Raw genomic sequence first — 26,594 nt, forward strand, 5'->3', positions numbered from 1 at the left:
TCCTGGCATTAGCCCTTCACTACACAAGGTCTTGCAGGCATACAGCTGTAAAATCACCAAGATTCATAGATGGAAGAAAAGAATATTGGTGCAGTTATTGGTGCAGTCTCATTTTAGCTAGTATCAGGCTTTTTTAAGACCAACAGACAGAACTAGTTGTCTAATAAGGAATCCAGTTAAACAAAAAAAAAAACATAAAGCGAGTCCACAGGGGCCTGTGGTCCCTGGACTCACTGGAAATCAGCATTTGACAGTTCCACACTGACCTACTTTTTTTTTTCATGGGCCCAGTAATACTGTTTTCACAATGTAAAGGCCTGCAATACAAATTGACACAGCCCAAAAAGATGCCACTTTCACATGCCTGATTATATCACAAATGCACATATAGGCAGAAACTGCAATTCTTCATTAACTCGAGTATCTGAGCACCATGGGTTTGCTTATTGCAGACATAAAAGCACAGGAAGGATCTGCCTTCATCCCTATGTTGTTTTGATGCTTTTTCTTTGCATCTGTTACACAAATAAGCCTAAATCCACATGGTTCTATTTCTCCAGACTAAGTCACTAATCCTGTCATTAAGCTCAGAAAAACACATTATTTTTACACTCACTAAAGTCACCATTTATAACAATGAAGATGCTACTACTGTTCTGCATAATTAAGCTTTATGTTGCTGAAAAAAATCCAACATGAAAACCATGAACACATACACTAAAAACCACTTAAACTGAGAGTACAAATAAATTAAAAAACTTAAAATCAAAGTACCAAGAGATTTTTATCTTCCTGTGTTCATATTTCAATACTAAACAGTATGTTAAAGATAACCTGTGTCAAAGGACAAACTTTTCTCCTTAACTAAACATAGTAAGATGCATTTTTGACACTAGAAAGAAATAAATTTTTAGGAAAAGCACAGAATTAACTTGAAGGTCTTGCTTACTGGTAATTGCACTATATATTTTGCTCTCATAGAGGCATTATGAGGAAAATTTTAATACAAAGAGCTGGGAAGTCCAGCTTTTATCTGCTGAGATGCAGTTGCAGCATTCTTCCTTTCTTTGTAACAGTTGAGGCTATCACTTGCACTTCAAACAGCATCTGACCCAAAGCCCATTAAAGAATTTCCATTGATTTCAACAGGGCTTGGAATGCAGCCACATGCAAGGAGCACCATTCTGTGCTTTCAAAGAGCATTGGTGGTATAAGCTGTAATACTGACACCAGCTCTCATGAAGTCTGAATCCTTTACATTTGGTTTTTCTTAAAATCCCTAGTTCATCCAAGCACCTCAAAAGCAACAGAACATCCAATGCCTAAGTTTTTACTCCTCATTTTCAAAGTCAGACATGAAAACACAATCATGATAACACAGCATACAAATTTAAAATACTAAATATGAAACTCTGAAATTAGGCTCCAATAGACTCATGATTTTAAGTGGGAGCTTTTGGTCAGCAACATGAGGGATGTCAGCAATACTCTTACCCTGAAGTCTTCATGGATGCAAGGAAATCACTCTAAAGTCTATAACTGGTGCATGTTTTAATTTTTACATGTTTTCAGCTAAGATAGCCAAATCTTTCATTGAGAATTTCATTCATCCTTAATCTTAAAGCAAACCCTGAAATAAAATCACAAATGCTTTATCTATATCTTGCTTCTCTTCTGTCACTGCTGATGCAGATAGTAAACACTACTTCATATGCAACATTAAATGAATACTTATTCAAAAGAATTATACCGAATACAAGGAATAACAATTATATTTCTATGAACAAGAACAAGAAGTACTCATGGCCAATTTCCTAATACAATGTAAATACCAGTATTTGCCTAATTTCATCATTCCCAACCCAACTCGACCTTCAAATGAATGGGAGTGCCACTTGACAACTAAAAAACTTACTTTTGTTTAAAGGCAGCACTGCCATTGAAGAGGACTGGGCTCTCAGCCAGGTCTGTTTCAGGTATCAGGGAAAGATAAACAGGTCTGTAATTCTACATACCTCGTTGGCAGCTTCTCAAAGTCCACATCCAGAAACTGTTCATAGCTAGACACAAAACTATCCAACCAGAGCTTCAGGTAATCTGGGTCTTTCTGTAAAAAGAAAGAGAACATTAGGCAATATTGCACTCAAGGTCATCTATCAACAACTCTGTAATACTGCCACAAATAAAAAGTTTCTATTTAATGCATTTCAACTGGGTGAAATGAGAGAATACACATTTTTTAGAACCAAAAGAAAAAACGACCACCTGTGTACTTGGAAATGTTCAGCCACGTTGTGCTGATGGGACATTTCTGCTCTATTCAATAGTTTATGCATCTCCTCTTCTTGGCACCAGTGTCAACCAAAGCATTTTAGCTTTTCCCCTCATAAACAATCTTAACTTATTCTCTAGAGTCATCCATACCAGCTTTACAAACTTACTAGAATGTGTTCTAGTCTTGACACCATAGATACTAGTACACAACACTCCTTATGGCTCATAAAACTAAGTAAGAGACCTAACAGCAATCCTAATCACAAAATAATTTCCTTTTTGCTTCACTCATAGGTCAATATGGCAGATAATAGCAGATTAGAGACAGATGGTGTTCAGAAAAAACAATGTAGAAACTATGACTTGCATATTAGATAGCTATTAACAGATTAAAATTATATTTAAGCTTCCTATTTGTTCCCAGTAGAGCACAAAGACTGTGTTTGTGACCAGCAGTCCCTCAGGGCTAGACACTGCCCCAGGAACTAGGACAGATCCTAGACCACTGCAAACACACAGGGAAATGCTGTCAAAATATGCATTTGAGGTAGTCTTACTTTAGAAGTCAAGCTGCTTAATTTTCAAAAACAAGCTGCCAGCCCATAGCTAACATATTCCTTTGCCAGGACTGTGCAGTCTTGTTCATTAACACACATGCACATAGTCCCATTCTACACTACAAATAATTTTCAAAACAGTTTTAAAATTTTTGCCTGAAGTATTTGAGATTACAAATGATTTCTGAATCCACTCCATAATTTATAACATTTTGCAGAAGTTGAAAACATTTTTCTTTATCTTTTTCCCTCTTCTGTATCTCCTCCCTTTTGTTTGTTGCCTTTATACTACCACAGATGTTCCCAAATAAGATAATGTTTCCCTGTAGAGTTAAGATTGAAGAGCAAACAGTGAATATCTCTAACACACACACTCTTCTGCAGCAATGTCAATGTAAAAGAAAGTCAGCAAGAAAGACTGACAGAGAGTCCTGTCAGTGCAAAATAGCTACCTATGAAAGAGCCCTCCACGAGGGAAAGAAATCAAACAAAACCAAGTTTTAAAAAAACACACAAACAAAACAAAAAAACAACCTCAGAATAAAATAAACACATAAATCCAGAACCTCAAGTGGTGCAAAGCTCTTCCCAGAGCATCTTTCCACAGCATGTACAGGAGTTACAAAGCATGGGAACCCCCTTCTCATTCTAAACCTTTACCCTTCTCTGTGTCCCCAAAAGCCATCCTCAACTCAAGCAAGAAGTGTCACAAACATCCAGACACAATTTACTTCACTATGACTATTAATTATATATAAAATGTGTTCAGGTACTGTGACAACAGGTGCCAAATAAAACCTTCAGCTAGATACATATCTCATCTGATTATTCAGTTCTGCTGACTTTATGGCATTTTCTTATTCATTTTTCCTTGTTGTTTTATTTTCCCTTCCTCTGTTTAATTCCTAATCTCTCCCTCCTTCATAATCTTTCTTCTCCTCATCTCTGCTTTTATTCACTTTTCAATTATTTAAGTAATCACTTCCTTTCTTTTTCTGTTAAAAATTTGTCAAAACAGCACTATGTTCTGAAAGTGTAATGTAGCCTTGTTCTCATGTTTAATATGCACTCACCTACCAAATGGTTAACTAATCTTAAACACACCTACCAATTGTTCTCAACGTGGAATTGCAAAACACAGAATGAAGGAAGCAGTTGAGATAAAGAATAATTTCAAGGTTTCCAAGATACTGCTTTAAGCTACAGAGTTTGTTCGATTATCACAAGTAGGTGAGCATAGAATACACATTTCTCAGGTTCAGACATCAAACATATTGAAAATCAACGCAAAAGTTAGACAAGAAATAAGACTTGCCTAAAAGAATGATTTAGAAGTAGTAGAAGACACTGTCTTCAGACAGCCCAGCTTTTCAAAAATGTTCACATGTTCAAAGCTTTAACTTTCTTGCATTTCACAGTAAGTAATTTTAGCTGCAAGCAAACTATTTCACAGGATCATATAGACAAGAGAAACCAGGATACCATTTTAGTAATTACAACAGAGCTCAGGCTACAAAGGACAAAGCAACTACAGGAAGTAATGAACAGAAATGTTGCCATATCCATGTGTCCATGACTCTGATGAAAACGGCCATATACACGTGCAAAAACTGAACTTAAAAGAGACTTTTTCCCTGTTGAACAAACTGCTTCTTCGTTGACATGAGAAGCTTCTCCTTGAAATCCAACAAGAAATACTAGATTCATGTTCCCAAATAAAAATTTTTTGTTGACACAACTCAGGCTCATTCCTAATTGCTAACAGTAAACTTGTGTAAAAAACCTGTTTTTCTTGGTTACCATGAAAGAAGATGTGCAAATAACAACACTATCTGACTTAAAATTGCTTTAACAAAAGTCAAGGATGAGAAAAGGGGAAGGGTAGGGCAAAAGACAAAGTTATATTAAATGCCTGCTTGCTCCTTTTTAATGATACAGCCTAAATGAGTTTCAAGCTTCATTATCTTTGAACTCCAATGCCTTTGCAAAGCTATCAGTACAGACTGGGAATAAGAGAACACTGGCAGACAAAATTTGCAAGAAATAGCACTTATACAGATGGCAAGAGTAAACCACATGTTATGAAACAGTCAGAAGTTTTTGCCTACCTGTAGAACACAGCCTGCTCAATTTGCTCTGCCACTAGAACTCCTCCTGCTCCTGGTAAAAACCAAGAACTGCTGTACTGTTTGATTATTCCTGCAGCACACAATTCAACCCAACTCCCTTCATCTCAATCCCCTGACAGTCAATTAATAATGTAATATTCCGAGTTACTAAAATAATCAGATTTTATATCAAAATACCAGGTAGCACTACTGGTATGTGCCAGCAGAAAACAGTTTATGCAACAGTTGACTCAGAGTCAAATCTAGATATTTCCATCACTAACTCCAAACCACCTGGACAAATTTTTTTTTAAAAAATCATGAAGGCAAAAAAGTAAACAAGATCACTTAGCAACATGAGAAACACCAAGAAATAGATCTCCATTATACACCAGCTAACAGAGGCATGCCTCCTTTCCAGAAATGAACAAAAATGAAGACTTGTGAAGCAAAAGTTCATTCCAGGAAAAAGTGACAAAATATTTAGCAAATGGGCTACAATTAAAATATTTCATGTAAGTTATGTCAATAATGTTAGAAACAGAAGCTATAAACAGCTTTTTAACTTCAAATCTGGCCCAGGTTTTCATTTTTCTTTATTAGGCACCAGTCTCCTGTTGAAAGCTCCAAGAAAATCTAGATTTTACTGAAGTAGTTTTAGGAAAGGAAACTGAAAATGGTAAATGTTACCCTTGGCAAAGTATATATAAATGTCCTAAAACACAGCTAAATACATACAACCTTTCTGAAGATCTGCCTATGTGAATCAGATGCACCTTACATTCTTCCAAACCAAAGGTATCATAGTTTAGGACAGTCTTTTTACAGTGGTTTAATATTCCAAGTTCATAATAAAACCAGGCTGCAATAACAGGTATCAGCTGTTTTGTTTACACTGTGATTTTATGTATAATGCAATTATCCTACCCAGCATCTTTACCTTGAACTGAACTTTTTCTTGAGGTCAGCTGGTCCCACTTAATCTGGAGTTTAAATTTGATGGAATGAAAAGTGAAAAAGAATGTATTTCTGTTAAGTCCTCCCCCCCCACTTACCTTTTCAACAATCCTCTATTGTCCCACAACAGAAGTGGTAAACCATATTAAGAGCAGAACACAAATTAATCTTAATTTAACATTAATACATTTGTGTTCTCCAGTGCCAGATTAACTTTCCAAGCCAGTACATGTTGCAATATGACAAATATCTGTGTTACTAGGTGTCAGAAGAGAGCATCCCATGGGATCCATGATGCTACTGAGGGCAACAAATCAATGAACTGCAACCTCAGCTCCACCTGATTCACTGTAAATTGTGAGCTACTACATCACATCTGTGGTCCTCCTAAGAGAGCAGCAAAAACTATGGAATGTATTTCCCCTCTTTGAAAATTACTCTTTTGTTATCATTCTGCAGACAGGCAGCTGGAGGCTGTATGTCAGAAAACAGCTCCAAATTGTTTTCTGTGGTGCTGGTTGAAGATGCACTTGGAGAGCACAGTTTACAAAGCACTGTATGCTTTGGTAATAACACCACAAGGCTAAACTCTGATAAACCAATGTGAGGATTGGTATTCTTTTCCAGCCCCACCACACACACTCTGCACACACGTCCTCTTAGATCAGCAAGAAATCAAGAAGGATATTTTTGATTGGTGCAGAAGCAGTAAAAGCAGGAAGAAGCTTCTAAGAGGTAATAAAATGCCTTTCACCAGTTACAACTTTTCAATTACTACAAGATAAAAAATGCTGTTTTCTGAAGCCTTAAAGCCTTCTAAGTTACAAGCCTAAGCTTTTCATTTATTTACCTGAAACCTGCCTGGCTTTTCTGCAGGCCAAATTTATGTAATTTATTTGACTAACAATTCACATATAGAAACTGCATGCCTTAAAACTTCTGGAAGATAATTTCCCCATGGCTTGAACTCCAAGAAGGTAAAATAGAACTTCAGACAGCATTTCTTTTCATAGTGATACATGGAAACAACTAGAGTTTTAACAAAGCTATCTTAAAGTTGTCATTGTAACAAAAGTCTATGAAAAAACCACTGAAAAACAAAATAAAGAGCCCAGGAATATAAAAATTTGTTAATAGCCACAAGTTTGCAGAAGCTAAGCTTATGCTTCTGAGCTCAGTCCATTGTAATGAAGGCCTTTGAAAGTGCTATAGCAGTCACTCACCTGCACTAATGAAAAACAAGTCCTTTGTGCCTATTAAATCAAATATAGCTCAGAGCAGCTGAAAGTGAAAGTACTTCCTTGTTCCTTCCCTTCCCTAAATACCTCTGGTTTTCATTAAAAAAATGAACAAATAACCCAACCCAGCACAATGACACACCACCCTTCAGGCCTCCATTTCCCCAAGATCCTCTCAGCACAATAAGAGTTGCTACAGCTCTTTACACTTAAAAAAAAAACCCCAAAAAAAACCACTGCCAGGCCTGAGCAGTGGAGTGTTTCTAACAGGTACTGAAAATAACCTCAAAAACCACTCCAAACCATAACACACTAAACCCATTTCCCATGAAACAGCCAGAGGAGCCAGAGGAGGGTTAGGTTGGTTGTTTTTTTTTTTTTTCTTTTCTAGAATAGTACAATGCCAGAAAGAAAAAACATTTGCTAAATAAATCAATTGTACTGGTCTCCAGTATGCACTGCAGTACTGTGACTAAATTCTGCCAACCAATTACCAAGATTCCCATGGAGTGTTAACACTTGCAATTTGGATGTATAAACTCTAGAAAGGCTATTCTTACACGGGGTGTTCTTCACCTTCAGCACTGAACCATGCTGAGGCAAAGCCCAGAGCCCAGTGGAGATCTACTCTGATGCCCTTCAGACAGGCAGGACCTTCTCTAAGGCAATGAAGGGAAAAGAAACTACACCAAAATCTACACGAGCTGGGGACAGGCTCTTGTCTCTGATACACTGAATTGTCTGGAAATTACAAGAGCCTTTTCTAGTCTCTATGGAAACTCATTAAATGAATGACAAAAATGTTCTAATACACTCTTATTTTTCAATCTGTGCAAGAAGGTCACAATAAATGTTTGAACCACTGTAACGTTTTTTATATCCATTAAGAAGCCAGGTAGTACTAGTCTTACAGCTAGTTCTCAGTTAAATGAAAACATTTTACAGAAAACTAGCACTGAAGTCCTCCCAACTGAAAGTCTTCAGCCCTGTGCCTGTACATTTACCCAAGCTTTCAAACCAACACTGTTTATGTAGTTATATAAAGGGTTTATTTTAGATTTAGTACTAACTTCCATTTCTACTAAGGCTTCAGGCAAAGAACTGGAAGGGCAAAGCTCAGTAGAATTTTACAGATATGTTCAGGAAGTATTAGTTGCTAAAACAAAAGCTGGATCCACCCGAGGCTCTTGGCAGGGTCACATTCCATGCTCTGAAGGCAAAAATTCCCTGCAGGGCAGTTCAGAGTCCAGCTATCAGACAAGCCCGACTTGTTGGACAAGGCAGTGGTTTGAAGTCGTTAAATTTAACATGCAGCCATCAAACAGCCAGCCGGGTCTGACTCCTGTGCTAGCACTCAGTCAACCTTCAAAGTGGATTTCAGCTTAGAAGCACAACCATAAAATCTCACTGGCACTGGCATTATCATAAATAATCCCCATCCCCAAGCATTTTATTTAAAGTAAGAACAATCCTTTGGTGTCAAGATTGAATTAGACTTACAAAATGTAACATTAGGAAACTAAACATGAAACATTGCCTTTAGATCACTGGTGAGTTTACTCATCTTTAAATTAATTGAGGTAGTCTGCATAATGCAGAATTGCAGAACACTTCTCAACACTGTTTGAAATAAACTATTCATTTGGGAATTAGAAGATTTGTGTTAAGGGAGCCCTTTCCTCTTCATGTTTTCAGACATAAAAGGCTACATTTCCAGCATGAGAACTCCTAGAAGCCTTTACTGTGCAATATGACACAGTGCCTATGCTTTTTGTGAAACTTTCATATAAAATGTCAAAATAAAACATGAAAAGCTTTGTTATAGGAGCAACACCACAGACAGAACTAGTAAAAAACTTCATGATAAACCATTGTAAATTGGCATAACTGCCTTGATAAATTCAATCAATCAATTCTAATTGACTGGGGAATCAGTCAATTTTTGGGCTCAACTTTCCATTATAATCAAAATACTGATTTTTGAATCAGTGGATCCAAAAGAAGAAAAGCTCCTGGCAAGTAACTATAAATTTCCGTTTTCAACATCCACACAAGCATTCTGTTCCATTTCCAGAATTAAAAGCAAAAAGGGATGGAGTGGTGATGCTTTGTTTTATAAATGGAAGCTGCAGTGAATCATGATAGAAACAACTATTTTGGGACAAGTTAAAAATTCGCTTTAGCATAAGGATTTATACCAAAATAAGCCTATAGCTGTCAATCATGATAAAATTTAGTTCAAGTTTAGTATTTTTCTTCTCTTCTCAACTTTAGGTCAAGTTTAGTATTTTTCTTCTCTTCTCAAAACAAAAAATATTTTTAATCTTCTAGTATTGCGTTAAAGACAATCCAAGCAATTTATTCATTTTCCTTTTTACTTCAGATCTCCAACAAAACTGGAAAAACAAAATGAAAGAATTTTCTTACTAAAATAGAAGTAAAGCCTCAACTTTTCTTTCTCTTGCCATTTTTATTATTGCTGTTGTTTTTGAATGATGATACAATTACAACCTTGTAGCTTGAAACTGGCATGTGTCTGATGCCATCCATGGGATGAATCTAATTAATGTGAATTCAGATTTTAATGTCTTCACATTTGACAGAAAGTACCACCAGGCAAGCCCCATGTACAAGTTGGTATATCCTATTTCAGCCTTCTGGAGTCCACCACACAGAATACTTATCAGGAACTTACCATACTGTAACAAATTTCATTCTATCAACATTCAATTTTCCCACCAAATTTGGCATTGTGAACCAGCTGGAAGCTGTATTTTAATGGGAACAAGAAACATCCTAAATAATTCAAAGATAACATGATGCCAAAATCTACAGTGTCAAGATTAGCCTAAATTTAATGAAAATTCAAACTATACCTTATACAAGACTTGAACTCTTAACTGCTTATAAACTCCAAATTTTGCCATTATTTGACCTGAGAAAAAGGCTGAATTTTAGCACCAACACACACAAAGTCAGCTTTTGCCCCACTGAGTTTCTAACTTTCAATGTAGTGCAAGATACAATACAAGTTTATCACAGACACAAAGGAAGCAGGATGGTGCTACAACAGTGAAACATCAGCCTGTTTCACCATATCAGCAGCTAAACATTGTCTAGCTACGTCTTCCAGCAGATAACGTTGAGAACTGGAGTACAGCTTAGCAAAAAAAAGTCTTTGTTTCAAAGACAAAAGCATGTGTTTCCAAGTGTCATGTGATTATACCAAATTAAACTAAAACCAATTTCTGTATCATTAGCTATGTATTTCACTATTTGGTTTTGCCTCCTCAGTCTCACCTGGCCCTACTTAACATACTGAAGCTGAACTATGCACTGAAGGTATAATTTATGTATTGACTGGAGGGGTATAATTTAAAATCCCCAAATTCACTTTTCAAAAGCACACTTTAAAAAAACGCCTCAAAAACTACAGCATAGCAGAATATGGGTTACTTGCCTAAATGCTGTTTGGCATCCAGTACACTTCTGCTGGTTCAGTTTTTAAATGATCAGCACAATTAACTAGAGTCAGATATCTGTAAATAATACATTTATTTTCTATACCCTGCTTTACTCCCAAGAGCTTTACCCACTCACTATGTATTTAACATCACTTATTCCCATTGCTTACTAAAAGCAAATGTAAGCCTCAATCATAAATTGGATTATGCTTTAAATATCAGAGAATGCATCAACACACACAAACATCTTACCAGCACAGAGAACTCACAGCTAATGTTTAGGTTTGCAGATACTTGGAGAAGCCTGAGATACCAAACTTAAGACAGGGTTTATGAAGAGAATAACCAAATACAGTTTTCATCTCTTGGTGCTCCCTGTCATCTCTCCCATTGTCCTCCACTGCAACCTCCCATTTAGTAGAAGATAAATTGGAAAAGTTAGACTTGAGCAAGTTGGTGTTTTTTTAAAGAAAAAAGGTGCTTGTCGGTACTGGTGAGATGTGCATGTTTTGAATTTTGTTCCCCTACTCACATACAATTCTTTCAGCAAGAAAAGCTCAGTAATTAGAGAAGCTCTTCTCTCTCCTACAGCAGCTGTTTAACCTTTCTGAAGCCTGTAAATATTTTAACAGTGTCTACTGACAACATTTGGATTCAGGCCTCAAGCTCCAATGCTGTTCAATGGGCAGCTAGCAAGCCTTCCTCTCATTTCAGAATCAGCACAAACATACTGCGTATTTGAGTTGATTTGGCAATATTCTCTCACCAGGACACACGTCATCCCCAAAGCTGCCCAGCTGACCAAGTTAAAAGAGCTGTAACTCAGACACACACAACAATGCAGGGTTTGTTAATTTCTCTCTATATTAGAGCATCACATATAGAACCAGAAGCCTGTGCTCGTAGCTTTGTGATATATCATTCCATTTAAGAGACACTCAATTCTTTCACATCAATAAAAGCTTGATCTGAATTATTATTTGTTGGCATGTTCAGAACTGGATGTTTCTTACTGGTTCTGTAAAGTGCTGATCCACAAACCCACAGGCATGTGGAAATTCTAACCTCATGTTGGACTCCACTAAAATGCTGAATCTTACATCAAAAACACCAACAAATCTCAGACTCTACTTTGTCCAGCAGTAGCAGCTACATATATGCACTGCTACTTGTATGATAGAATGAGCAACAATAATTTCTTCATAGCTTGTAAAAACCTTATGGTTTTCTTACATCTTTGCCTGTTTAGATTTAGCTGCTGCCTCACTGCAACCTGAAATCTGCATTCTCTGTGTCAGTCTCTGTTCTGTGTCTGAACAACTACCAGCACAAGGTCACCCTGGCCTATAATTAAGGAAGGAAACAGCCACTCCAGAGACTGATGGCTCATATACTGATGTCAGCTATTTATATGAGAAGTTCTATATTTGTAAATATCAGAATTATGTTAGTTCTTGGACTAGGAGACAGCTCTTTAAATAGCAGTTAATTCAGAATTAGACCAACTGTTAATTCAGAAGACCAACTGTTATCTCTATCCATTCTTAGTTCAGGCTCTTGAATAGAGACAGAACAAAGATATTTTTGTCACCACATGGCCACAAGTGACTTGTGACATGTTCTTCAAGTTACAATCCCTAGGAACAAAGAAATTTACTTAAAACAATCTACAGAAAAGATATCTTACACAACAATTCCTTTATAAGACTTCACTAGTTTCAGCAGAGGCATGAATTTACATGACAGTGAATTCCTAAAAACTACTTTTACTGAGCACTTGGTTTGCTCAAATTCATCTAACTGTAAGCTGAATAATTCTTTATCAAATCTAACAAAGGCAACATATAGCAATGTGATCTGCATCACTGACAAGTCAGCAACTGCACAAGAAGGAAGACAAGGGCAAGCCAAGCCAGGATGAGATCACATTTGGGATGCCATGGCCAGTGTTTCACACGGGGCTTACAATTCAACGTCAATGATTATTATATTCTTGTTGAATTACATGCTTCTCATCACAGCAAAGCATAATTTGGCTAAAGGCACATGTATTGGAGAAACAATGTTACAATATTAAATGAGACGATATTTATAATACAAAGATATCCCTCACTGTGCCAGAGAGGAAACTACAATTGTAGTGTATTATCTCAATACAATCAGATTTTGTAAAAACAAATGAGAGGTGCAGCACAAGGTGAGAAAGCACATTTGAGATAACAGTTTATGCACAGGTCTGCTGCTCTTAACACAGCAAGGGACGTGGCTGTCTCAGCTCTCTGCGTTAGTAAAGACCAGATCATTATGATCAGCTAACACACAAAGTCCTGACTGTATCAATGACACCAAGGCTGAACATTCCCTCTTGAAATGAGAAGCACAGGCTCCAAACTGAGTGAAGAACATTCACAGCTTTCCCTTGAAATCATTGTTTCATGTCACAGGAAAAAGTAGTGTTTAAATGAAATCAGGGCTATATTCAAGACAAGAGTGTAAGAAAAAGCTCAGAACTATTGTAGTATCATGAAAACTGATGTGAATACGGCAGTTAAGTGCTTCCATTAATGCCTTTGAAATGCCTTTTGAAGGCAACTAGGATCTCTTATTTTCACAGATTAGAAAAAATCTCCATATAAAAGGCTATCTGAACACTTTCTGAACAAAATCCAAAATATCAGAAATCCTGACATGCTTTATGTCTAAGAGTCTGAAATACCTAACAGAACAACTGGAGGTGAACTACATATACTTAAAATCTTACAGATAGGACAGAGGTTGAATCTCTTTAATTTGAATCTGCAGCAAAAGTTACTTCAGAGGATTATGAAACAGAAATAAATTTTCTATACTGATATATAATTAATATCTAATAAAAGGATAGTCAACCAATATTACAATAGTAACAGCAACATTACCATAGTAATCTTGCAGCCATGACAGTCTAATGTTACTAGACAAAACTGGTAGATTAGCTCTGTCACAAACCCAAAGAAGTCACAGACACACATGGAAGCATGTCCTTCTACCTGATGGAGCTCTACTCCTGCTGTACACTTACATTAGTAAAGCATTTTCAGCTATCTGCTCTATGTGCACTTACATAAGGAGTGCTCCATGCTCCTCTGTAGGTTATTGAAGGCTTTTAACTATCAGTCTACTGGAAAAAAATGTTGCTATCTCTTTTACACAATTCAATTACCTTAAAATGCTCATTCCAACATTTGGATGAGAAGACAGTAGTTCACAGTCATATCAATATTTGAGTAAAGGCATTGTACATTAACAGTTCACTGAACAGAAAAACATCCCCCAACCACTAAAATAATTTCAAACTGAAAATCATCAGGAAGTTACATCCTTAACAAGGCACTCTATGCAGAAACTTTAACAAATTGAAAAAAGAAAAAGAAAAAAACCAAAACCAACAAAATACTCAAGACAAAACCAGATTTAGGCTGTGAATAATACAACATGGTAACAACCGCAGTGACTCAAATCTAAATTTTACTAAATCTAAAGAAGTTTTAAACTGCTTCCATGCAACATCAAATGTGGCTACTACTTTAATCTGTAACAGCCGACTGCAATCTGTAGCTTTTAGGGAAACAGAAGGAGAAAAAAAATCCAAAACCAAATCCCACCCTTAGATTAGAAACTGAGAAATGAAAACAACTGAATACCAACTAAAACCAAACTCTTGCAGACACCCAAATATTATCTTTAAAAAAAATTAAAAATATTTTTAAAAACCACAAACAAGCAAAAAATCCCACCAAAACAACAAAAAAAAAACCCAGAAAAATTAAACCACCTCATACATGGTGTCTTCCAAAGACTGCTCCTGCAAAGGCCCTGCTTAATGCTGCTATCTGCCCATATCTCAAATTCTTCAACTGCACAAGAAGCAATGAAAATGGAGAAATGCCTTCCTAATGTTACTTTGCACAAAACTAATCGTTGCAACTGACACCTGATGCTGCCAGAGATGTCAAGGAATCACAAAGAACAAAAGTCACGACCCAGGATAGATGGTAAGATGGTGACACAGCATTCTGTAGCACTTGAAAGCTGTGAAAAGCCTTGCTGCTTTAGCACAGGGTGCTGTATTTAAAAGATTATCACGAAGGACCCGATTATCAAAAGACAAGACCATTAGCAACAGTCTGAAGCATCACAAAGGAGTAGCTTGGATTTCACTGTCTCTGTAGCTAACAAGGCTGCAAAAGCTAAAGCCACGTATTTGGGATTGGGGCACAATAAATAGGAATTTATCGTGCCTTACTCAACTGTCACTCTCCAGCCATTTTCTACTTTGAAGAATTTGCCTAGCTTTATTTCCCAGGATGTCATTCAGGGACAGTCACTGCAGTGCAACATACTGCACTTCACTGGGCAGGTATAAACACTTCACTTCCAGCTATAAACAACTTCTCTCTAAACCACTATATCCTATCACTGCTAATTATTGCTACACCTTCCCATTCTGCTAGATGCTCTGAGAAGAACAAAGCACAATATACAGATGTTTCCAAGTGGACTGAATAAACTAATTTACTTTAAGGCCTCCCACATTTTACATCCCAAGATGGAGACATAACTTCTTCACCTGCTTTTAACTTCACCAAGTTTAATACTCTAATTCTGGATGCATGCCTCAAGCAGAATATGATATCATTTTAACCTGAACCAGTTGAGAGATATGGAAAAAAACTGTTTTGTGCTTAACACTTCTTGAAAAAGTGAAGACTCCCTTTTTTTGGATCACTCCAATTGCCCTCATATGTTGAAGACACTCCATTTTAATTTTAAAATACATGGTTTGTTACTTAGGAACAAGCCCTTATCAACAAACAAATTCATTTAATCGTGCCCTTAATATATGGGTCTGAAAGAAAAGATCAAAAAAGTCACTGATAGCTAAAAGATTATTTATTTCAAACAGCTCATCCTCTACCACCTGAGAGCTGAGTAAACTGTGGGCATATCATTCCCATAAAGAAACTGAACATCCCCTAAGTGATCTAAACTACACATTTTAAATAGCACTCCTTCATGCAAACTTCCTGCCATGAACAACATGGAGACAGATAGCATACAATCTGAATGAAAGGTTCCAGCAAAGGGGGAGTAGGTCCAAGACAGACAGAAGAATATTTTAAACAACAAGGGAGGAAAGAGCCAAAGAACAGCCAATCAAAGAAATTCAGAACTTGGCTCATCTCTGCTGCCTTAGCGTCTCTCAAAGCTGAGTCAAGTCTGGATTCTCTGAATGTATTCCAAGTGCATTTGTTCCTCTAACATCGATGAACTCACTGGCAAAACATCCATCTTCTCCAGTGCTACTCCACTTCCTACTGCCATTATCATTACTACACTGTTTAAAAGGCAAGGTCCAAGCCAGCAGATCACCCACACGGGGAGCAGTAAGAACTGGTACCACGCTGGTATGCTTGCACTAGGGTTTAACACGTGTAGAGGATTAAGGCGGTACAAAAATTAGGAAACAATACAATTAAGACAAGTACTTCGTGTACTTGTGTTAAATGGTCTGTACTTAACATCTCACATTCTCTAGAAATGAGGTGGGAAGAACAAGCGAAGGACTGTTCTACCCTTAATGTCCTACTGGATTGGAGACTTAAAGAAACCGAAATACAAACAAAGCATGAGACTGCAAAAACGCAAAACAAACCCAGAGAATAAGGCCATCAAAAGCTACCCTTGCCACTGAGCTCCTGTATGACAGTAGATCAGTCCTTTCCTCCACCTTTACAGCTGTTTTCTGTATGCTACTTATTTTACAGCCACCTATTCCGATAATCTGCAATCCAATTTCTCTACATACTCGGCACACCCGGCAGCAAGTAGGATATGGGCTTTAAACACATTAATTGCTTTACACTATAAAACGCAAATGGAGGCAGGACAGCATTTTTGCATTATTTCTGCCAGGTGAAGGAAATTCGTTACTAATGGAGTATGTAGATATTATGGCAATAGCCAGCAAAGGCAGACTCTGGAGCAACTTAACAAATCTGCTCTTTGGGAAGGATTTTGCTAAAAAAGTTTAAATAAAATTGAAGCTGTTCAGAAACCAGTAAGTAAAAAGCTAAATACTAGGCAGTACTTAATTAAATTAATACAGTACAGCTTAATTGCTACAAAATGAAGAATTATGTAAACGTGTACATTCACATAGTTAAAATATATAGCTACAATAACTGCTTAAATTGACCCACGAACACTGCAATTCTCAAACATAAAAAAGACCAACTTGAACAGCAAACCATGGGATGAGGCTGTAAACAGTCTAAGAAGTGCAATTATATCCTTTCAGAGGCTAATCATGTCTATGCAATTTCCAAGAAAAAAGATGTTACAGTTTAAATACCTGACTACCAAACAAGAGAGGGGAAAAGCAAACAAACACAAATATTTACCTTATTGCAGTAAAGCATCCAAAGCTCATACAGTCTCTCTCGGGATGCCATTCCTCCCCTTCCTCTTCCCGTCGATCCCAGCTACTTTTACCTTCAAGATCCTACCATGCTCAGTTCCCAGGTGCTTCTTCCACAGTTTTGCTTTATCGTTATTTATATCATAACCCGAGAAGAAGCCAAGTAACAGAATCTCAGTCTCTCCTTTTCGAGTAAACAACGAGGTGCAACACAAGCAACTGCAGACAAGTGTCAAGCATGTCCGTTCTTCGCCAGCGCCGCTTCGGTTTTAATCTCTGAAAGTGAAAACATACCCTTCAGGCCTTTGGTGGAGGGAGGAAAGCAAATCCGCACTTAAAGCCCACAGACAACCTGGGGATTGGGGCGGCGGCAGGTCGCGCTGCTCTGCTCCCTGTCACTATTGCCGCTGACGGAGAGCTCTGCCGTTCAGTGTTCGCGGCGCTTGCTCGCTTTGGCGGGGGGGGGAAGCCGCAGGGCTGCCGAGCGGCGGCGCCGGAGCCCCGGGTACGGCCGCTCCCGGCCCGGCAGTGACAGCCACCGCCACCGCCCTTCTGTCCCGGGCTCCTCGGCCGCTCCGGACCCCGGCGGGCCCCACAGGCCAGCGGCTGCCGGGCAGAGCCGCGGGGCGCGCGAGGAGCCCCGCGCTGCGCCGCCGCCCGCTCCCGGCCGGGACCGGCCGCCCCGCGCCGCCACCTACCGCGCCCCGGCCTCCCCCAGCTCCCGCGGCGCTGCCGCGGCCTCACCCGCAGCCTACCCGGGCCGCGGCGAGTGGCGGCTGGGCAGGAGGGGCCGAGCCTCGCCACATCGCCCGCCCCGCCCGCGCTCCCGCACACGCCCCGGGCCGCCGCCGAGGGGCGGGGAAGCCGCGGGCGCCATCTTGGCAGCGGGCAGGGGCAGTGCCCGCCCGGGGCAGCGGGCGCAGGGGCAGAGCCCCGGCCGAGAAGGCGATCCGCAGCCTGCGGCGCCTCGCCCACAGAGCCGGCGGTTCGTGCCCCGCCTGCGCCCCTCGGCCGCACCAGGAGCGTGCCCGTAAAGAATCAGCATCCCCATCCTGAGCACCTCAGGAAACCTCCGCACTGCTTTGCTTCATAAGTTAATAAAGGATACCAAGCACATAGACGCGTTTTACATACGCTCCAGATAGGGCTACCAGCATAGCCTGCGGAGCATGGATATATCAATACATCCAACCTGCTGCCCCTGTATGCAGCCCCCTACCTTGTATGCAGAGTTTGCGTAGGACTAAGGAACCAAAGTTAGATTTCCAAAGGAGAAATGCAAAGACATCCCTCAGCTTGCGAGTGGCGCTGCCCAAGCACACCGGCCTGTGCTGACACACAGCCGAGGCACCACACTCCAGTGAAGGACCTTCCTCCTGCTCCTTCAATAACAGGATCTGCTTGGCATGACTCCCCAGGGAATGGGCTTCTCTCCGTGTCCTCCTGCTCCCTTGGACAGTGAGGCTGGAAGTTAATATTGGATCAGACTCCAAAGCAGGGAGGAGGCAGTTTTAAGGAGACGTGGGGCATCTCTCTAGCTTGCTGGGAGAATCACAGACCTGCAGCTTGCCACAGCCCTGGTCCTTCTGCCACTGGATCTTCTCTTCACTTGGGTTCCTACAGCTTCATGCAATAAAGCATTTGTCATTCATTACACAGTTGATTACTTTCAGGGTATTTTCACATCTTTGCAATAATTTAATACAAGGTTTGGAAATCCTTTGCAAAGGAATTCACTCTGCAACATCATTGTAGCGTCTGCTACATTAATTTTTTTCTAGGGATGGATAAGTATCACCAAGAGCCCAAAGACAGATTCAGATACATTCCTGCAACAAGCCTTTGCATATTTGTCTTGTTTTTAGAATATCAGTGAAGTTTCCCTGGAGAAATTCAAGAGCTAATCTGTGCTCAATGTTGTTTCATGTGGATCACCACTGTGGGAGTGGTAGAAGTATCTTTTACTGCAATATCTAAACATAGTATCTAGCACGGATGGAGGGACACTGACAAAAATGAGCCTGTAAAATTATTTTTAGTTGTGTGATACATGTGCTCTGATACTTGATGCTAACCACAATATTCTGCTGCCTTTAGGATGTAAGATCATTTTTTCCATCAAGAAAAAAATAGGAGCTTAGAGTCTAAACTGTCCCCAGGGCAGGATCTGCTGAGCTTAAACCACCCTGGACCCCCTTTGGTGAAATGTGTCTAGGAAAAAAGGGAGCCTGCCTCCTCCCTGAGAGATTTACCTCAGGGCTTGAGTTACTGCTGGGAGCTCCTCCCTAACAGCCAACCTGCATCACCTTTCTAGCAATGCAAACCACTGTTATTAGACCCTTCTGCAGTAATTTGATAAAAGGAAGCTCTTTCTTAGCAGGTCTTTTGAGTTACAAACTCTTATCACATTTTTTGCAGCCTTTTCTAGACTAAACAACAGCTTATTTCAAATTTCTCTTACAATTTGCTCCCTTTGAAGAAGTCAGGCCCTAGCAAAGCCATGTAAAAATCCCAATCCTCCCTTCAGATATTGCTCTGATTTTTTGCATTACTGACTCCTGTAAGAGCAGCTGCTCCTACACACCAGTCCTGCAAGAACCTTCAATGAAGCAATAAAAAGCCTTCCTCTGACAGAAATGGGAGACTCCTCCCCGGCTAAGTGCGGCCACCCCCGTAATTCGGATGCTCCCAGACTATAAAGCAGCCATTTTCCACTCTGCTGGAGTTGTAGCAATGTAGTTATTTTAGTGGGCCTAGGCAATCAGTGCTGCTTGTGTAGGCAGTTCTTGCCTTATATAGGTGCTCTAGATGGAAACTAAAGCATTTGTGATTTGCAACAGAACAGTCTGTTCCTGTGTCATTCAGGGTGAGTGGTCTCCTGGTCTGACCTAGAGTTTTTCCTAAGCCAGGAAGCTCCCTGTAAAGTTGTTGAGGTGGCTTTGGGGTGTCTGCATCAGTGGGTGTGTGTCAAGTTTAGTCTTTCCCTGTACAGACAGACATTTAGTATTTGCTATGAGTTTTTTCTTACATAGCTATATGGGCAATAATAGGAGACGTCAGTGGAAAAAGGTGGGTTACAGGTTTATTTCTGCAGGTGGAGTATAATTCTAGGTGAATTTATATTTCAGTGTACTTACCTACACGAATACTCAGCAAATGATATGGAAATCAAAGAATGGAGGAAGGTGTAAAGAGAAGCCTTGCCAGCTATGGATGGGTACTTTAAAACGTGACTGTTTATGGATTGCTTCAGCTGTGAGATAATTGCTAGACTTTTCATTGCCTACTCTTCCATAATGATATTCCAATTGTTTCATGGACCTTGAACTGTCAGCTAGGCAGTGTTCATTAGTATTTCATTGTCCCCTAGCTGCTGTCTTGTGGTAACTGTTTACAACAGTGGTTATTTCTCATACTTTGTTTATTACTTTGGGTTTTAATATCTCTCATCAGGAGCCATACATTAGTAACTCAGTCATTTTACTGTGGAGTGAACGTGTTTGTCAGCAAGTCCAGGTAACAGAATGGTTAGAAAGAAGGGTGTGGATAAGGAGCAGGCATTAATTGTGTGTTGAGGAAAGATTTAACAAAGAAATGGACTACACTGGATTGCAACTTTGAGTCCAGGAACCTCTAAAGTGGCAGGAAAAGCCACATACCTTATAATACTGCTTTTGCAAGATTATGCTTATTTTCTGTGGATGCAAATAAATCAGGCAAAAATCTGTATTTGACTTTTAGATATTCTCAGGCCTATTGTTTAGCCCTAAGGCTTCTACTGAAACCAAGCCCCAGAGCAACAGAAATCATGCTGAGATGAATGTATGGCAAAGCTTTTAGCTGAGCTTTTTTTTTGATGTCTTAAAGCTAACGCTTTGTTTACCAACAATAAAGACCTGAAATAGAAATGGATGTGGAAATTAGCTTAGAAAGAACCTGCCCTCAATTATTACACACCTCTTTTTTTTTTTTTTTTTTTTTTTTTTTTTTTTTACAAACAGGCTCTTGCACAGAGTAGCAAGGAGTAATCTTTACAGTGTAAGTAAACAAATGGCCTGGTGGTTGCATGTAAAATTTCCGTTATCAAAATACCTTTTGCTGAATGTAAAGAAATAAGACTTTTTGGATGCTAGTTTCTGGACATTCAAGACAAAATAACTTGTGATTGGATTTGGTGTGGCTATTGGAAATAGGCAAGCTGGTCCTTGTAAGATGGTGTCTGTGAGGATGTTTTGCTGAGGGTGATTTGAATTTCTCTGGCTATGATTGCCAGATGAGTTTGCAATTATTCTGTTTGTTAAGTCAGCAAACCTAATGTTTAATTTTCCTTCTGTTACTATTTTCACTTTGTACCAGAGGTAATTCAGAGCTTGTTAGTTGTTTGTAAAATTTGAAAAGGGGAAGGAATTTGTTTGCCCCTTGACATATAAACTGGTGTCGAGGGATTTTAGTTACTTTCTTTCAAAGTGTTGGAGACTGGCCACAGCTAAAGCTGGGTGGTGGTGGTCTGACTAATAGCATTAAGTCTGCCTGCCTGCCCTGCTTTCAGATATGTGGGGTTAAGCCATTCGCCAGACTTAAATTCAGAAAGGAATTTACCCCAGGGTAGCCTGGGACCCTGGTGAGTATTTTTGTCCTTGCCTGTCCTTTCTGCTTGTTTCCACAGGGGGCCTTCAGTAATGACTCCGCCGTTGTCAAAGGCTCAGGCAGTGACTTCATCTCTTCTGCTCCCTTTTTTGTAGTATGGGCTCCCATACTACAAACTTAAGTTTGCAGCTGTGCTCGGAATGTTCTTGTGGGGGTACCTCCTAAAGACCCTTTCAGACTAGATAGATAGTATGTGTTTATATGCTTTGATCTGCCTAGGTTCTTAAGCAAACAGTGAAAATTCCCGATGAGAGTTGAGTCTCAGGACTGCCCCTATCCTCTGCTGTCATTTAGATTAGCTGTGCAAGAGCTAACATGTAGATTTGTGCTACAGCTGTCTTCTTTTGTAGATGCTTGAAGGCACCAGTTGTTACTGCACAAGATTGCATCATAAAAATTGTTCTCTGTCCTTCACCAAACTGAGTTCTCACTCAAAGTCATCCTTTTCTGTACAATCTCAGTGCCAGGAATCAGTGAAGTTACCATACTTGCACTTCAAATCATTCTACTTTAGATAAGAGGGTATTTAATGAACTATTTCACTATGTTGCAGTGCTCAGTAGTATGGATCTGCAGTATGATTCCTGAAAGCAATCAGTGTGTCAGGAAAAAACCAGCATAGCAGCAACCAAGACTGAAGGATGAGTAGGGGTTAGTAGTCTCTCTTGATCTGTTGGAAATTAATTCCCTCTTAGCTGAGCAGGGTAAGGTTGTCTCAAGGATGTATGCTATAGCAAACTGGAGCCTGACTTCTCTTGGTTTGGGGAAGAAGGCAAATGATGGGAAGTAACTAAGGGAAAATGTGCTTAGGAAAGCTCTAACTTGGACTAGAGGTAGGCTTATTGCAAAATATTAGTACCACAGCCTCCCAAAAGTTAGATGTTGGCTGCAAACACACTGCCTGCTTCTGAGTGGGATGCAAAACCAAAGAGGTTCCCTTGTGAATATCCCAGGGACTTGGCTAGCCTAACTCCTGAGCACAGAAAGGGTATAGAGACCTGAATGACGGCTACTGTTGTAAAACTCGAAATTAAGTTTTAAAGATTCTGCAGTAGAGTGTAAACAGTGTGCTGTTAGAGTATGTGAGAGACTTGTGGGGGCCCACTTGCACACTGAACTGGTTGTAGAAGCCTTAATGTAACAGGTCTCTCTTTTGGTTCCTAAGCCCAGGCCCTGGGGAAAGCAGTTACTTCTGTGCTGTGGAGGGTCAACATGAGTTCATGCCTCCAAATGGTGTGAGGTCCTTGCTAAACAAAAGAGGACAGTGTAGGCCTTGAGCTGGAAGTAGGAGCAATTCAATCCCATTCAGAAATCTGGATTTAATGCCAAATGGTAGCAGGAACTGTTGGGCACCAGGACTGTTTGTTTGTTGGGTGTTTCTTGATCATGAAGTGAATAAGCAACTGAAAGATTTATTTTGTTACCTGTAGCATTTTAAATAGTCATTGCTAGAAATAATTTGTATTAATAAACTTGGTAAATACTGTAAATGCTTTGCTCTGTCTTAAGCCATCCATGTCACAGGTGGAGGCTTGGTATGCAGTGTTTCCATGATGACACTGCTGTCAGCTTGCCAGTGTACTCACAGAAGAAATATTTCTGTAAAGGCCATTGCTTTTATGGGGCAACTCATGATGAAAGGTACATCCTTTCATCAATTCAAGCATGGAGTTAGCCCATGGGTTCGATTACAGGTGAAGTTTGGGATTTTCATAATCATAAATGAAGAATTTTTTTCTCTAAGGTCTGAAAGTTTTTGGTTTTGTTATTGTTGTTATTGTTGTTTTTAGTTTTGGGGGTTTTTGTTTTGTTTTGTTTTTTTTTACATTGAAGCCCACTCAGTGCTGGCAGTCAGGAGAGGTTTCACCTTCAGGAAGTATTGATGGCCTGTGTAGTTGGGACATTGATAGATATGCAGCAGCTGGTTTCCACTTCATCAGGAGTTGAGGAAAGCATGGAGGATGGATCTGTGGTGATGTAACAGGAGCAGCCCTCAAAGAAAGACATCTGCAATAAAACAAAAGTACTCCCAATCACACTGCAAAGTATTTGAAAGCTGACTGGGTTTTGCCTAGGTTGTACAAAGCAATCCAAAGACTGCAAGGGTCCATAGGGACCCTTCTGCTGAGCCCTGGGACGAGCAAAGCCCTTATATCCATTTTCTATAGGATGTGCAGATCATTACTGCTGCCTTCCTTTCTCTAGTACTAGAGAATGGTGGATTTCCCTTTGGGACTCTGAAAGTGGGGAGCAACTGTTATCATTCTTTCATGCTGAAAGTATCCTGTTGACAAGATTTTGGGAGCATTTAGAGAAAGTGAAACCCTATTTGCTCTTTGATAGCTCTGTGGATGACTTCTGTTTATCACAAATTCATTCAACTTGGTGCCCATCTCATGCTCCCAGTCCGTCCTGGGTTCCTAGAAATCTTCTGTAATGTAGAAGACAGACAAAGAAGGAATAATTCTACTATATCTGAATCGTGCTGAAGCTTTCACATCTCTTAATGATACTGGAAAAAAACAAGACTCTCCTGTCCAACGCAAGTAAGCCCACTGAGCACTTTAGGTCTGCTGGACTGCCAATCTTAGGAGCAGTAAAATCAAGTTAGAAATATTAAATTAAGCGGTATTGTTTGGTGATATTCCTTACATTTGTTTGATATAGGTTATTTCAAACTTATTTGCCTGACATCTTAAAAACCTAAGATGATATAAACTGCTACCAACCTTAAAGCAAGCTGCAGGAGCCTAGACGACTTGCCAGTGAAAACTTGTTATTAACTTGTTCTCAACTTGTTCTTAACGTCTCCTTGAGAGTCTCTGAACATTTGCAAACAAAAGCAAGTGCAGCCCCTCAGTAGTCCTTAAAAATAGGTATTGTCACCATCTCAGTCTCAGGTGGAAAACTTTGGAGAACTTTAGCTACCCCTAAGCTCTAGACGGTGGCAGAATCTAGAATCCAGACACCCTACCTATCACTCTGATCTCTGAATAGTTATTTCTGTTGGTTCTTGCCTTTTGCCAGAGGAATGCCAGCACATAATCTACACATGACTATGGAGCCCGGGTTCTCAATTGCACTTACTGAACCAGATACTTTGTTGCAGTAAGTAGGCATATGCTAATTGCTGTCTGGGGAACTGGTCTCTTCTTTCTTTATTTATTCCTGCTGAAGACAAATGAAATATTTTGATTTCCTGTTCTAAGCAGACAAGCAGATACTGTACCTTAACTGCTGTGTTATTTTGCAAATCTGAGTTAGCTAAGCATGCTAACACACATATTCCTTACACTGTGCAGTTCCCATAAATGCACAATATTAGGTGTTTGTGAGCAAGAGGAAACATGCTTTTTCACACCTCTGCCCTGAGAGCCAAGTTGCTCATGCTCCATTTCTCTCTGGCTGAAGCATGGTGTTTTTATGTACACCAAATATTTGCAGTAGCTGAACAGCCTACTTCATGCAGTGAAGGACAGGCAGGAGGGCAGAGGTAGTGTCCCATGTACAAAAGAAAGGACAAGAAGGGCAAAGGATAGTTCTATTCTCCTCTCCAGTGTTGTCAGGGAAGGGCTGGTGAGGATCACGAACAGGCTGTTACTGGTGGGTCATGTGAGTGTGAAATAATGGCTAAATGAGGTCTCTGACATTAGCAAGGGGAGATGTGAGTTTTAAGCAGTCTCCCCAGCTGCTGTAAAAGTTGCTTGGTTTTATTCAAGGACTCCATTATCAGAATGTGTTCTCGGCAAAACAAAATCAAAGCCTACCATTTCAAGCCAAGATGAAGTGATTTAAAATTAAACACATACTAGATAAGGTTGCAGCGTCCTAGTTGTTCTGTGCTCTCAGTACTGTGTTCTCTTTCCAAAAGTCTCCAGAACTTTGCTGAAGAACAGTAGTATCCCTGATAAGTATAGAGCTGGGATCTATTCCTAGATTGAAAACTTGTGAAAATAGAGAACTTAGATGAAAGAATCAGATTTTTCCTTCACTTACCAGGGTATGGTAAGTGTACACTTACCAGCAATGTGCAGTTGGACCTTTAAAATTTATGTAACTTATCATGCCTTAACTTATCATGAACCACTGGCTGATTGTGAATATATCTTAAACCTATTCCTCCTCTTCCCTGAAAATATAAAAGAAATCAGATTTCCCTCTGAACTGCACAACTTTAATTTGTTTGAAGAAAGAGTTGTTTGAACCAGGGTTTTGGAATGCATTCACTGTTTATTTAGTATGAGAGCAGTAACTTAGTGTGTGTCAGCCAGCCTCTGCAAAGAGACAATTTTTGGCATTTACTGTACCACAGTCAAGAATGCTTCTCTATTCCCTAGGTTTCAATAAATACAGTCTACCCTGAATTTTGGCATTTCATACAAGATCCAAGAGCTATGTCAGACATTGAGGGAGCAGATCTCAGGGAGATGGACATAGGCTGGGATAAATATCAGTAAGATCCAACATTTGACCTTGGGGCATTCCTTTTTTATAGAGCTGAATATTGTGTGAAATAGAATTCTGTAGTGGCAAATAGCAAAAATACAGAAAAGACAGAAGTTTAACTGATTTTGACATTACTAAACAAGACAGACATACAGGAAAGGGAGTGTTGCCTGCTTCCATGTGTATTTCTGAGACGTTCTGTCTGGAGTTGGGATTGCAAAAAGATTCACTCTTTTGAAATGAATGGAAAAGGTTTAATTCTTACCCATGGGGAAGAGCTCAGGTATGCCAACAAATGGGTATGATCACACATGTGATAGCAAGTAAATGGAAGATGCTTTATGATTTCAAGAAATGTGATTTATAAGGACTCCGTATCAAGACAATAGGAGCAAATGTATTAATGCAATTTGTGGATGATATGTGGCACTTACTCATGACCAGGC

General features: G+C 39.5%; 1 protein-coding gene across 1 annotated transcript in view; it reads right to left on the reverse strand.

Annotated features, from left to right (window-relative positions):
• NBEAL1 (neurobeachin like 1) overlaps positions 1-17,571 on the reverse strand; it is a 74,999-nt gene extending 57,428 nt beyond the window's left edge. Inside the window, 2 exon segments of the mRNA XM_036387185.2 lie at positions 2,016-2,107; positions 17,039-17,571. Of these exon segments, the coding sequence (XP_036243078.1) occupies positions 2,016-2,107; positions 17,039-17,089 (143 nt within the window). The 5' untranslated portion in view covers positions 17,090-17,571.
• Positions 17,572-26,594: the final 9,023 nt, after the last annotated feature.

The sequence above is a fragment of the Molothrus ater genome, chromosome 7 (assembly GCF_012460135.2).
Source record: "Molothrus ater isolate BHLD 08-10-18 breed brown headed cowbird chromosome 7, BPBGC_Mater_1.1, whole genome shotgun sequence".
NCBI lineage: Eukaryota > Metazoa > Chordata > Aves > Passeriformes > Icteridae > Molothrus > Molothrus ater.